This window comes from Acartia tonsa, chromosome 10, assembly GCF_053477335.1.
Source record: "Acartia tonsa isolate MP-2025a chromosome 10, ASM5347733v1, whole genome shotgun sequence".
Taxonomy (NCBI): Eukaryota; Metazoa; Arthropoda; class Copepoda; order Calanoida; family Acartiidae; genus Acartia; species Acartia tonsa.
The window spans coordinates 20,390,993-20,405,833 of NC_137269.1; the positions used below are offsets into that span (position 1 = coordinate 20,390,993).

General features: G+C 37.3%; 2 protein-coding genes across 3 annotated transcripts in view; one reads left to right on the forward strand and one right to left on the reverse strand.

Annotated features, from left to right (window-relative positions):
* LOC145329610 (FAD-dependent oxidoreductase domain-containing protein 1-like) overlaps window positions 1-14,841 on the reverse strand; it is a 23,021-nt gene continuing 8,180 nt past the window's right edge. The window contains exons 13-21 of the mRNA XM_080173901.1: window positions 8,944-9,076; window positions 5,133-5,260; window positions 4,778-4,829; window positions 3,023-3,095; window positions 2,517-2,664; window positions 2,167-2,245; window positions 1,697-1,813; window positions 851-947; window positions 1-139 (exon numbers count right to left, since the gene is read on the reverse strand). Of these exons, the coding sequence (XP_080030027.1) occupies window positions 82-139; window positions 851-947; window positions 1,697-1,813; window positions 2,167-2,245; window positions 2,517-2,664; window positions 3,023-3,095; window positions 4,778-4,829; window positions 5,133-5,260; window positions 8,944-9,076 (885 nt within the window). The 3' untranslated portion in view covers window positions 1-81. The remainder of the gene's footprint in view (window positions 140-850; window positions 948-1,696; window positions 1,814-2,166; window positions 2,246-2,516; window positions 2,665-3,022; window positions 3,096-4,777; window positions 4,830-5,132; window positions 5,261-8,943; window positions 9,077-14,841) is intronic.
* On the forward strand, window positions 10,085-12,735 carry LOC145329612 (uncharacterized). 2 transcript variants are annotated; one of them, XM_080173904.1, is made up of 3 exons: window positions 10,402-10,563; window positions 11,056-12,115; window positions 12,685-12,735. In XM_080173904.1, exons 1-2 carry the CDS (start codon window positions 10,411-10,413, stop codon window positions 11,935-11,937), a joined length of 1,035 nt encoding a protein of 344 aa, XP_080030030.1. In that variant the 5' UTR covers window positions 10,402-10,410; the 3' UTR covers window positions 11,938-12,115; window positions 12,685-12,735. The 2 variants fall into 2 exon arrangements, with proteins under 2 accessions (XP_080030029.1, XP_080030030.1); XM_080173903.1 differs by having other exon boundaries at window positions 10,085-12,115.

Here is a 14,841-nt window from a genome sequence, read left to right on the forward strand (position 1 = left end):
TAGTTACCTAATAATTTAATTTAAAAATAAACATTCTTAATTGTCCCTTATTAACTTTAAAGTCTTTGTAAAAATAAATTTTTAAGCATAGAAATTTTCTTTTGTTTCTTTTAAATTCAAAAATCTGTCAAAACTGAACCTAAAATATAAGAAAAAAATTAGATATTTACTAGGTATGATATAAAAGGCTGAAAAAAATAGGTAAAGTAGAGTAAAATATTTATAAAATAGTGTTCCTCCAATCATACTTTTTTTTTATCATCGTAAATATTAAATATTAACTTGTATAATATTTTTTTCGGATCTACTGCAGTTCACGGTAAAATAATGCTGGTAACCAATATTGCCAAAAATCTATGAATTTTAAAGGCTGCTAGCTGCCAAACGGCTGAACATACAAATCATACCCGCACACCATTTTAAGCGGTATAAGAAGGCCTACAAATAATCTGGAATAGCCAAGATCCAATGATGCACAGGGTAGGCTTCACTGAAGAAAAAACGCGTAAAATAGGCCTTTTTCGCGCATTTCTCTGCACTGCGAGATAATTATGCATTATTGATTTATGGCTATTCCAGATTATTTGTAGGCCTTCTTATGCCGCTTAAAACAGTGTCCGGGCATGATATGTACGTTCAGCCATTTGGCAGCTAGCAGCCTTTAAAATTAATAGATTTTTGGCAATATTCGTTACCAGCATTATTTTGCCGTGAACTGCAGTAGATCCTTTTTTCTTCTAAATTCTAGAAAACTTTAAAACTATCAAACTGAAGAATATAGAAATTGGGGAAACAAAATTTGTACAGCTACATATAACGAAAAATCGACTTGACTTTTAATTGTTCCTACCTGCTAAAATCTATACTAGTATAACCATCATCTAAGAATAATTCTTTGATCGCCCTTCCTACTGCCGGAGCAAACATTGAGCCACGTCCATTAAATCCTAAAAAAATAAAAATAATTTAAAGTAGGATCTAGGTATAATAAAGTCTATCTAATATGTTACGTAGGTGTGTAACTGTGTAGCCATAGATTTGTTTCTTTGTGTTCCATTATCTCCCTTCTTACACGACCAAGGGGAAGTTGCGTGAATGTATTGCATTGTGAATAAAAAATTCGATTTGCCACATGGGGATCTGAACTCAAAATCTCACCACCGTAACTCAGTACATTACCATTGAGCTACGACGCCCTTTAAGTCTATCTTATCAGGGATATTTACATCAAGGGTATTATTAGGAAACATAAAAATTAAATAACTCCATATCTATTCTTGACTGTACTACACATCTCTATACATGAAACCACTAAAGTAAAACAACATAGACAGCCCCCCCCCCCCCAGGGGTGTATATTCTGCACAAGATTCATTTTTTTCACCTGCTGCAATTTTTTAAAATTTTTTCCCCTCCTACTTTTTTCCAGCAAGGAAGGAGATAAAATGGAAAAATATTTTCAGAACTCTTTATTTTAATCATATTATGCCCACTTCCACATATTTTTTTTAGTTTTTTATTTCACCAAAGAGGGGAGAAAAATAGAAAAAAATAAGTTCTCTTAATTTTTACACCCCCCCCCCCCCCCTCAGCAGGGTCAAATTTGCACACCTGCCCCCCCCCCCCACTCAAAAAAAACTTGGACGTCCCTGTAAAACACATTGAGAAAGATGTGAAAAAAAACTTTGTTGTTTACCTGTGGCCATATGGATATGTGTATGAATAGGATGGCTACCAATGATGGGTGTTCCATCAACGTAGTTCAAATCATAGTCAATACTTCGGTGATCTAACACTGTGCAGCCTGAGAAACCTGAAAATATTTTACTGATTGTACAATGTACATTGTAAACCAGATATAAATAGAAGATAAATGTATTTTAGCTAATTTACATACCTACAAAACATAGTAAAATGTAACCAATAAAAGATATTCAATATTTTAAAGTAGGAGCCAAAAACAGGCGCAAGTAATTAAGTTATTCAATTAGGACTTCCATACAAAGGTCGTGCAATCAAATTGGCTGTATGACTTTTGGCCGCGTAATCATGCACTTCATTACTAAAATTTTGTTAAGACTTACACCAAAATAAGACATAATGATGTATCACAACCTGTTCGCTAGAGATTATCCAGGTTAAACTCTAAGTAAATAAAAAACCTACCAGGTAATCTATATTCCAGCAGAGGTCTGATTTCTTTATCAAAATAATCCTCCGGGGCTATTTCCGGCAAATTAGGTTCCTAGAAATAATACAACATCTTAATAGATGCTGCACCCAATTGAGGCCTCTAGAGGCACTTGAAGAAAGGGTCGGGTAGTCGATCCGCTACTTTCAGCTTATTTTTTTAGAGTGGGGTGAATTTTTTCAAAATCATCCCTGGACGGACCTACAAGAGGGGTAACTATAAATAAGAACCATATCAAATCACAGGTTGGCGAGATCCTTTACTAAAAAACACACACTGTCAAAACATCCTGTTACATTTATGGGATATAATAATGATTACTTACATTAGGATCTACTGTATCAGGCAAAATTCCAACTTGATACTGGCCTAACAGCCCTTCTCTCTTTACAAACAAGCCACTGGGATCCGACAGGTAGGGGAAATTAAGGCCCGGAGGGTTGTTAGGCTGCACCTCAAATATGTATCCTCGCCTTAAAATAGTAAAATATAATCAATAGAAAAGAAAAGTAGTTCTTGAAAGGGAGCGAAGGGACAATGGTCTGTAATTTATACTAATACAAAGTTATAATAAATATTTCCTCATTTGTTTGCTTTAAATCTTTTTACTTTAAAAAAAATCTAAAATGGTTAGTTGAAATTCGGAGTCTTCCTAACTCATAAATCAATAATTCTAATCTACAGAAGAGGTAATTTGATTTATCATCATTGGTATACCAAACAATATAAGAACCTGGGATCAACAGGAAATGTCTATGTAATTAGGACTTCTGGCTGTACCTATACCAAACATAATAAGTACCTGGGACCGATACCAAACATAATAAGTACCTGGGTTCAACAGGAATGTCCATGTACATTGGGCCTCTGCCTGTACCCATACCAAACATTCGCCCAACGTTTCCTAAAAATATCAAATTAGAGGTAAATAAGTTTATCAGATACTGGAGGTAAATTAATCATACCCCTATTCTATATGCTTTTGCTTTTAAATGCCTGGGGGCGGGGGTGGTTAAGGTTAAATTATCATTCATAGTCCTTTACCTATCTTGGAAAACACTTACTCTCTCACTTTATATTCTAATTCCTAAATTATAATTTTCTGAATTTAAAAAGGTTATTTATGGTTTTTGTTTATCCTAACTTTAAATTCTGAGCAAATTGTGACAGACGGACACATCCCCTAAATGTAGAGAAGCGTTGTGTAAGAAACTACCACTACCTGATTGGCTTCCTGCTGCTATGAATAGTTGTGTAAGAAACTACCACTACCTGATTGGCTTCCTGCTGCTATGAATAGTTGTGTAAGAAACTACGGTCTACTATTACCTGATTGGCTTCCTGCTGCTATGAATAGTTGTGTAAGAAACTACCACTACCTGATTGGTTTCCTGCTGCTATGAATAGTTGTGTAAGAAACTACCACTACCTGATTGGCTTCCTGCTGCTATGAATAGTTGTGTAAGGAACTATTATTACCTGATTGGCTTCCTGCTGCTATAAATAGTTGTGTAAGGAACTACCACTACCTGATTGGCTTCCTGCTGCTATGAATAGTTGTGTAAGGAACTATTATTACCTGATTGGCTTCCTGCTGCTATGAATAGTTGTGTAAGGAACTACCACTACCTGATTGGCTTCCTGCTGCTATGAATAGTTGTGTAAGGAACTATTATTACCTGATTGGCTTCCTGCTGCTATGAATAGTTGTGTAAGAAACTACCACTACCTGATTGGCTTCCTGCTGCTATGAATAGTTGTGTAAGAAACTACGGTCTACTATTACCTGATTGGCTTCCTGCTGCTATGAATAGTTGTGTAAGAAACTACCACTACCTGATTGGTTTCCTGCTGCTATGAATAGTTGTGTAAGAAACTACCACTACCTGATTGGCTTCCTGCTGCTATGAATAGTTGTGTAAGGAACTATTATTACCTGATTGGCTTCCTGCTGCTATAAATAGTTGTGTAAGGAACTACCACTACCTGATTGGCTTCCTGCTGCTATGAATAGTTGTGTAAGGAACTATTATTACCTGATTGGCTTCCTGCTGCTATGAATAGTTGTGTAAGGAACTACCACTACCTGATTGGCTTCCTGCTGCTATGAATAGTTGTGTAAGGAACTATTATTACCTGATTGGCTTCCTGCTGCTATGAATAGTTGTGTAAGAAACTACCACTACCTGATTGGCTTCCTGCTGCTATGAATAGTTGTGTAAGGAACTATTATTACCTGATTGGCTTCCTGCTGCTATGAATAGTTGTGTAAGGAACTACCACTACCTGATTGGCTTCCTGCTGCTATGAATAGTTGTGTAAGAAACTACCACTACCTGATTGGCTTCCTGCTGCTATGAATAGTTGTGTAAGGAACTACCACTACCTGATTGGCTTCCTGCTGCTATGAATAGTTGTGTAAGAAACTACCACTACCTGATTGGCTTCCTGCTGCTATGAATAGTTGTGTAAGGAACTATTATTACCTGATTGGCTTCCTGCTGCTATGAATAGTTGTGTAAGAAACTACCACTACCTGATTGGCTTCCTGCTGCTATGAATAGTTGTGTAAGAAACTACCACTACCTGATTGGCTTCCTGCTGCTATGAATAGTTCTGAAAATTCGATGGGATAAACCTGAACAGAATATAATTGGAAAAAAAAAAATTTTGCTTCAGGGGTGCATAAACTTGATACCTATGGAATCAATAACTTTTTTTAACGTATTACTTTTAAAAAATGTAATGTATAGTTTCATTTCTTATTTTTTTACATTTTATCTTTACTACAGCAATAAACTGTCATCAAAGAAGTTTTCACCAGAAATTTCGCAAATAAATTACCTAATCATTATTTAAATCATTTCAACTTCATGTCGGGTGAACAGACAGACATAGAACCAATTATAATTATAGAGTTACTTCGTGATTAACAACTTACATGTTTAGTTTTTCCGACAAAAATATGTGCTTCATAATATCTGTTCATCTCCTCGCTCTGCTGATCAACTTCTGCAACAAGACCATGCCTGTGGCCATACATTAATTCTCCATGGATATATTCCACACCTACAAAATAATAAAGCTGTATAGAATCGTATATCTATCTACTTTACTTACCTATCTTAGGTTGGGTCTTAAAATAAATAAAAATCAGCTTCAGACAAACAAAAATGGCGTTATCCTCTTAGAAATTTTTTTTTCAATTTTTTTCAATTTTGTACCCCCCCCCCCCCCCCCCCCCCCCCCGACTACCGACGAACAACTATTTTAGGTAAGGTTAGGTTTTAGGCTAGGGAGCCGAGCGCTGCGACTAGGCAGGCAAGGGGGCCGAGCGCTGCGGCTAGGCAGGCTAGGGGGCCGAGCGCTGCGGCTAGGCAGGCTAGGGAGCCGAGCGCTGCGGCCAGAGTTCATAGTTCACTGTCGGGGGGGGGGGGGGGGGGGGGGGGGGTACTCAAATTTACAATATTGAAAAAAAAATTTCTAAGAGGATAATACCACAAAAATTTTCAAGTAATTTTTTAAATGTACAAAAGATTGTTCAACTTACCCCGTATATTATTCACATGAGAATTTTTTTCCTGCTGCAAAAAGTATCCTCTCTCCCCCTCATAGTTAAAATTAATTTCTTATCATTGTAATGAATTTTTGAGTCTGTAGAAGAGAGGACAAGAAACTTTTTGCGGATTTTAAAAAACTTTCCCATATCTTACGTTTTTAGTCCGATTTCCCGGGGGGGGGGGAAATGTGGTGACTCGTCACACGACATACCAGCAATTTTATTTTGGATGCTACTCCCTTAGTTTTAGAGATAATTGGATGAAATCTTTTGGGCTGGGTCACTAATTACCCCAACTAGTGGTATCTTTAAAAAAAAACGGCGGCGGGACCGCCGCTCCCGCCGTCCGCCGCCGTTTTCCGCCGCCACCAAAAAAATTACAAGCAACCCTGCGGGGGGACTTATTTAAATTATCGTTTATCAAGATATATCTTAAATTCAGTAAAAGCACAGGAGAAGTACTGAATTTAAGATATACCTTGATATACGAGAATTTGAAAAAGATATTTTGTTTAAATATCTTTTAAAGCACAGGAGTACCACTGATTTTAAGATATACCTTGAAAAAATGACCAAGTACCCCCGCAGGGCTGCTTGTAGGGGGAAAAATTTTTGAAAAAAATAACATGGTCTCAAATGATTCTAAATTGCCTAATTCGGCGAGAAATTTTTTGTTGGCGGCGGAAATCGGCGGCGGACAGCGGGAGCGGCGGTTCCGCCGGTCCCGCCGCCGTTTTCTTAATTCAAATATTTTTTACTTACCAACCTAAAAAGATTTTGTTTCAATATCTTCAAAATCACAGGAGAATTACTGTATTTAAGATATACCTTGATAAACGATAATTTGAAAAAAAGGGTCATCTCAAAAAACGCCTATCTCAGAAAACGCCTATCTCAAAAAACGCCCATCTCAGAAAACGCCTATCTCAAAAACGCCCATCTCAGAAAACGCCTATCTCAAAAAACGCCCATCTCAGAAAACGCCTATCTCAAAAAACGCCTTTTTCATAAAATGCCTACTACATTTTTAAAAAATAAAGCCTAATTTATAACTAGTATTTAATATAATAATAAAATACTTGTCATTCATGATCTAGAGGTTTGATCAACCTAATTTTTTGTATTTTAGATTTAAAAAGAAAAAGTTAAAAAAAAATTTTTTTTTGGGGGGGGGGTATTTTTCATTTTTTGGGGGGGTTGGGGGTGTCCCACCCCCCCAAGAAAATAGCTTAAAACCATCACAGGACCAGTAGGTATATTCCCTGAAGAGTAGAGCCCAATCGGTTCAGTGGTTACTGAGATCTTAAGCTTCAGACAGACAGACGGACAGACATCGTTCTACTTTGTATTATAGATGATAATTATTCTAAACTATTTTTTTATTTTGAGGAACAGCTATATAATTATAATTAATTTATGATTTATAATAATTATTCTAAACAATTCTATTATTTTGAGGAACAGCTATATAATTCTGATAATTTTAAAGCATATCATACTCAATAAATATTTTGTATATTATTTGTGTATGTTGATAATTATATAACATGAATCTACTAAAATTTCTTTTAAGCATAATAAAAACTAGAACAAAATTACACAACATCTTTATGAATGTCTCTTAACAAATTTACTAGGCTTAGTCATATTTACAACATTTCAACCTGATATTCTGTTAATTCAAGATATTAGGTCAAATGATAACATAATAAATAAGAATTATGTTTTATAGAGATTATTGTAATAACTGAAAAGTAAACTGGGTTGTTTGCAGTAGATATATGAAGTAAAGAAACTTAAAACATGAATTAACTATGTAAAAGTTTTTGTTATTCAATTGTGATCAATTTTCAAACAGCAAAGTGCCTAAGGAATGTACAAGAGTGATATCATACTTCAGTCATAGATATTTTAATAGGAAGATTTATAATGTACATATTGTACAATATTCACAATACCTTAGACTACCATGTTTCACTTCAAGACAATTCTTAAAAATGTAGTAGGCATTTTATGAAAAAGGCGTTTTTTGAGATAGGCGTTTTCTGAGATAGGCGTTTTTTGAGATAGGCGTTTTTCTGAGATGGGCGTTTTTTGAGATAGGCGTTTTCTGAGATAGGCGCAGGGTTGCTTGTAAGGGGAAAATTTTTTGAAAAAAATAACATGGTCTCAAATGATTCCAAATTGCCTAATTCGGCGAGAAATGCAATAAAAAATTTTTTTTTTGTGGCGGCGGAAAACGGCGGCAGACGGCGGGAGCGGCGGTCCCGCCGCCGTTTTCTTAATTAAAATATTTTAAACTTACCAACCTAAAAAGATTTAGTTTCAATATCTTCAAAATGACAGGAGAATTACTGTATTTAAGATATACCTTGATAAACGATAATTTTTAAACGTTTTTTGAGATAGGCGTTTTCTGAGATAGGCGTTTTTTGAGTATAGCCGAAAAAAATTATCAAGATATATCTTAAATTCAGTAAAAGCACAGGAGAAGTACTGAATTTAAGATATACCTTGATATACGAGAATTTGAAAAAGATATTTTGTTTAAATATCTTTTAAAGCACAGGAGTACCACTGATTTTAAGATATACCTTGAAAAAATGACCAAGTCCCCCCGCAGGGTTGCTTGTAAGGGGAAAATTTTTTGAAAAAAATAACATGGTCTCAAATGATTCCAAATTGCCTAATTCGGCGAGAAATGCAATAAAAAAATTTTTTTGGTGGCGGCGGAAAACGGCGGGAGCGGCGGTCCCGCCGCCGTTTTTTTTTAAAGATACCACTAGTTGGGGTAATTAGTGACCCAGCCCAAAAGATTTCATCCAATTATCTCTAAAACTAAGGGAGTAGCATCCAAAATAAAATTGCTGGTATGTCGTGTGACGAGTCACCACATTTCCCCCCCCCCCCCTTTTCTGGATAATGGTATAAACTGATGTTTTCAGTACACTTTATTTTATCAATTTATTCCCCCTTTATATTTCTCACTCCTCTCACCCCTCCCCCTCCTCCCTCCCCCCCCCCCTAGCAATGGATCCTATGCAGAATATAATTATACAAATTATACACCCCTGACTTAACTTATTATTGTCAGAATTTAATGATTAATACTTTTTAATATTTCTATCATTTTAATTTATCGTTTTACTAGGGTCCTATTAAAAACTGTGATGAATATATTTTAATTACCTACCTAAGAATTTATTTCTAAGAATTAACGCTTGGAGTAAATTCCAAGAGTCAAACCATCCTTCGCTTTCTAGTCCCAGGCAACCGCCAGCTATATCATTTGTATTCAACCAAGGAAACCTACGCTCCAAATTGCCCTAAATAGAAAATCTATTGTTTTGTTAGTTCATAATTTTTATCCTAGTAAAGTAGTAAGCTGTTTTTTGTCTGTAGAGAAAAGATCTCGCTAACAGCTGAACCGATATGGTTCTCCTGTACAGCAAAGCTTCTTTAGGTTCTGAGATGGTTTTATTTTTTCATAAATAAGTTGGGTATGGTTTTAGGATATCTTTCTGCCTTTTAATATCCCTTTAAATATAGAGCCAATAGATGCTAGGGGAGCAGCCGCTAGTCCTTATAATAAAGAAACAGGATATGAGTGTATGTAGCCATAGTTTTCTTAGTGTTTGGACCTAAGTAATCATGGAGTAGGACGAGACACTTTAGTAAGCTAGCACCAGGGCCCCCTCGTGTGCCCTCCCTTGCCTAGCCGCTCGAAAGAGAGCATCAGTCTAGGTGGGTTAAGAGAGGGTCGTAGATACACCAAGCCTTGTCGAGGCACGGGGGCTTACGGTCCAGGGGACCCAACTAAAAGGTGTGTAGACACTACTTTGCAAATCTTACAAGTGTAGAATAGTCAAAATAAGATAGGGGTTAACATCTCTCAATTAGGTTAAAAAGAACTAGGACCAAACTTGTAGTTGGATCATCTTAATATTTAAGAGATTTAATTATAAGGAACGAGGTTGCGTGATTTTCAAGAAAATTACTGTCATACCACGGTCGCCATATTTGAGTACCACTGGTTGTCTACTTAGGAAAATTTTTCACATCTTTTATCCCCCAAAAATGGTACTCTTACAAATATTTACACAAAAAGAGATGTTAACATTTTATTTCAAAATTTTACTTTTACCCCCCCCAAACAACAGTAAGATTAGTCCGATTTAAATTAAAAATAACGATGAAAAGTACAACCAACAATTATGATTGACGGCAACCCTGTCTCGGTTAATTACACGTTCCACCGTAAGGAGTCGCTAGGGTCACCATTGTGTACACTTAGTTTAAACGTCACCGCAAATTTTCAAGTTCAAGTTCAAATTTTATCAAACAATGGTGAAAATTAGTAAATTTTTGTTAAACTTTTTAATTAGTAGCGACTATTGTTAAAAAGTGAGTCAGGGTGTTTCAGTTTTATTTTAATTAGGACAAAATCATTTCATTTCTTTTATTTTTCCTTAGCTTACTTACCTCCCTTAACTCAAGCTAATGGATTCAAGTAGGATGTTATGTTATGTAGCTTAAGATCTCAGACTCTTGTCATTTCCTCCATCTATCCCTCTACTTTCTTTTCCTCTCTCCACCAGGATTAATTAAAATTAACTGTCTATGGTTAATAACAAATTAATCTTGCAGAACTTCTTTGAAAATGAACCAGGCCAAGAAATCAAGCAGAGATGGGGGCCACGTCGGTGGTAGCGGCAGCGTGGTCTCTAGGGGCGGAACATCCCCGATGGTTACCGATACCCACGCCGGAAGTGATCCTATACAGGCGGAAGGCGGTGAAAGGGCTACTGTACAGGTAATGCCAGGGGGTTTCGGAAACGAAAGGACCCAAGGCAAGAACTTTGAGAACTTAAAAAGTCAGAACGTACATAGGGACTCGTCTACGAGAACCAATGTTACTGATGATGATTATGTTGACATTGATGATGACTCATTTAACAACGACGCACAATCAATCAAGGATGATAGTCTTGAACTCAGTGCCATGAGTCTTGAAGACAATCAGAAAGAGGAAATAAGAAAGACTGTTGGACACTTACAAATAACAGAAGAGATAACAGAACTTAATTGGACTGCAAATGACAGTAAGTTGGACCTAGAAGGAAACACTAAAGACATTACTTATGTAGACCCAGCTATACTTGACATGGAGGATGAAGATGATGATGACAATGAACCTTTCATTGTGGTCAAGAGCAGAGAAAAGAAAAGAAAGACGGAAGTACAGAATAAAGAGAAAGAGAGAAATGTAAACACTAATAATATATCTGATATGTCTGATATTCAGGAAAAGAGAAGGAGAACTGGTGCTGATAAGCGTGCTGCAAAGAAACAACGAGATTTTGAATTCAACAAGCTCAAGAAAGCAAAGGAAGAATCTACTGGTGGACCATCTATCACAAAGCTCATTGAAGAAGAAGTGATGGATGAAGTTCATAGCAGACCTAGCTATGCAACCCTGGCAGCTGACAACATCATCTATGAGTTTAGGTACGATGATGATAGCATTGCTATCGATCAGGCGGCCTTTGACCACGTAGATGCCACCATGGTTAATAAGTATTGTGAATTCCTGACAAATGGTAACGAAGATTTTGACCTCTCAATCTTTGGTGGAATCAACAACCGTATAGGTTGGATTGCCTGTAACAACAACTACACGGCCAAATTTGTCCAGAACGAGATCAAAAGGATGGACCCTCACACAGAGGAGCTGAAGGACATGGGCATAAAATTCATAATCTACAAGCCACAGGAGAGACTATACCGTAGTATGAAGGGCAAGATCCACACAAAATTCTTCTGTGAGGATCTGACAACAATGGAGATCAAGATAAAACTGTGGAATAAGATAATCAAGGATAAATATGTCAACCCTGAGACTGGAGAGTCCAGGGACTATCATTTCAAGGTAACCGAGATCACCAAGAACAAGCTGTCAGACACGGAGAATGGTTTCTTCACCGTCGGACTGCAGGTGGATGAGAAGCTGTTCAAGGAACTGATCAGGCTAAAAGGCCGCTTGAAGCTCGGTATGTCATATGTCTTCTTGTCTGACGGCGGTATGATCACCGCCGTCAAAGAAGACTTGAGAGACAAGGCATACAAGAAGTATGAGAGCATATTAGAGCCAGATACTATTGCCCAATCCAACACTAACAACAAATAATACTCCAATCTCCCAGGCCAACCTACACAAAGCTGTCTCTGCCACAGTTCAATGTGGGGCTAGGCTTACTGGGAGCCATGACCGGACTGATACAACGATGACGACTACAAATGCCCAACGGACAGGATTTGGACGAAAAATTATCTTGGTTCAAGAACCGTATATTTCAAATAATAAGGTAAAATTTTTTCATAATATTAATGTGTACTGTAGTAAGGAAAATGATAATAGAGCTTGTATAGCTACTAGCAAAGAAGTTAGGGGTTGCCAACTTAATCAATTCACGGATAGGGATCATACAGCAGTTCTTTTCAGGTTTAATAATAAACAAATAATCTTTTGTTCTATTTACTGTCCAGGTGAACCAGAGGCGGAAGGAAAATCGCCGCCCGCCAAAAAACTAATAGAACTGGTTGAATATGCCAGAGTTAATAGCTTACCACTTATCATTGGGGGAGATGTAAACTCAAGACATCTGAGTTGGGGCTCGTCAGAGTCCCAAAAACGGGGAGAAGACTTACTTGAATTCATAATTTCAAAAAACCTTATAGTTTTAAATGAAGGTAACAAACCAACTTTTTCTAACATCTTGAGAGGCGAGGTTTTAGACATAACTTTTGTCTCGGACGTTTTGATTAATAGGGTCGTTGGATGGAGGGTCAGTGATATCGAATCTTTTTCGGATCATGCGTATATAGATTTCGAGCTAACTGAAAATATTAACATAAATAACTCTGATAATTTTAGATGTATAAAGAAAACCAACTGGCGGAGATACAAGGAGATGCTACAAGAAAAGCGGAATAAAAGAGGTAATGTTGATTTGGTAGACATAGATACAGCTGCAGACCAGCTCAGGGATGATATCATAGGTGCTTACAATGATAGTTGTCCTAGTGTTAAGAAAAGATCTAAGAATCGCCCACAATGGTGGAGCTCGAACCTTGAGGCTAGTAAGAAATTAGTTAATCTTCATAGGAGAAGGGTAGGTAGATTTAATAATGAAGAAAGAGCAGCAGAATATAGGGCGGTTAGAAATAGGCATGATACTTTAGTTAAATCAGCTAAGAAAAAGGCCTGGTACAATTTGTGCCAGGAAATGGATAGACTTGATGCAGCAGCCAGGATACAGAAACTAATGAAGATGAACAACAACAGAGAGCTGGGAACTGTGAGAAAACCTAATGGGGAGTACACACAAAACATCAAGGATACCTTAAATGTCTTATTAAACACACATTTTCCGGACGAACAGGATGACAGACATACGGAGCCATATGACCATAGTAATAATAATAATTTTATTGATATTGAAAGAGTTATTAATATTGAAACAGTTACTAATTCATTAAAATCTTTTAAGCCGTTTAAATCTCCAGGTATGGACGGCATTTACCCGTGTCATTTACAGAAAGGCATCGAAATTATTGGGGGGGACATTGTGAAGCTATGGCGCAGAAGTGTGAGGGAAAGTAAGTGCCCTAGAACCTGGCTAGACACCAGGGTAGCGTTTATTGATAAACCAGGTAAAAAAGACAGCCTTGATCCTAAATCTAAAAGACCCATTAGCCTTTCTAGCTTCCTATTAAAGGGTTTGGAAAGAACACTTTACTGGGAAGTTAGTGAAAACCATCTTAGATCTAAAACAAGTAAGAAAATATTCTCATACAAGGAAAGCACCAATACAGAAGACTGTCTCCACGCAGTAGTGGCGAAAATTGAGAAGGCAAAGTTGAATGGCGAGTGTGCGATTGTTCTGTTCGCAGACATCGACGCCGCCTTCAACAATGCCTCCATTAATATGATGATACATAACCTAGAGCGGATGGGAGCATCAAGACAAACGGTAATGTGGACAGAAATAATGCTTAAAAACAGAAAAGTGACAGCCATGCATGATGACGTCATGGTTTCCAAACAAACAACTAGAGGCACACCACAAGGATCCGTTGCAAGCGTTCACCTATGGAATAATAATCAGCAGAATCTAAGTGATAGAATGCCAGAAAGAAACCCAACAGACCTCTACATTTTTGCGGATGACATACTTGACATCTCAATCGGCTGGGATGAAATATCTTGTGCACAAAATATACAGAGAGACATACATATACTGGAGGAATGGGCTACAGACCACAGACTGAGCTTCTCAGCAAGCAAAACCAAACTGATGCTGTTTACCAACAAGAAAAACCCAGTACTACCAAAAATTTACATGAATGAAACTGAGCTGGAGTATGTGTCAAGCATGAAATATCTTGGAGTAACATTCAGAAGTGATCTCAAATGGGATCTTCATATAAGGAACATAACAGACAAAGCAACCATGTCCATGATGTACTGCAGACGGATGATATCCAAGAATTGGGGACTCAACCCAAGGATATGCAGATGGCTTTACACAGCGGTAGTGAGACCAGTCCTGACGTATGCAGCTATGATCTGGATTGAAGGTATCTCAGGTAGATTAAATGGAAAGAACAGAAAAAGGCTGGAGAGAGTACAAAGGAAAGGTTGTCTGGCCATACTTAACAGTATGAAGTCCACCCCCACGGCGGGGATGGAAGTGATGCTGGGACTAGAACCTATAGTCTTCCACCTTCAGGCACAAAGTATCAACACCTACAAAAGACTGATATGGAACAACAGTTGGACAGTGCAGCAGGCTGAAATAGTCAGCGAAAAATCACATGCAGTCATTATACGTAAGCTGGCAAAGAACATTAAAACAATCTTTTTACCAAGAGACAGAATGGTAAATACACAGTTTGTACCTACACACTTTAAAACAAAGATTGGCACTAGACAAGAAGCTAGGGAAAGTAACCTGAAGCCAGGAACAAAAGACCAGGAAGTAATTACATGCTTCACAGATGGCAGCAAGATGGCAGGAAGAGCAGGCTT

Coding starts and splice junctions, on each gene's coding strand:
- LOC145329612 (XM_080173903.1), top strand. CDS start 10,411: ATGAACCAGGCCAAGAAATCAAGCAGAGATGGGGGCCACGTCGGTGGT.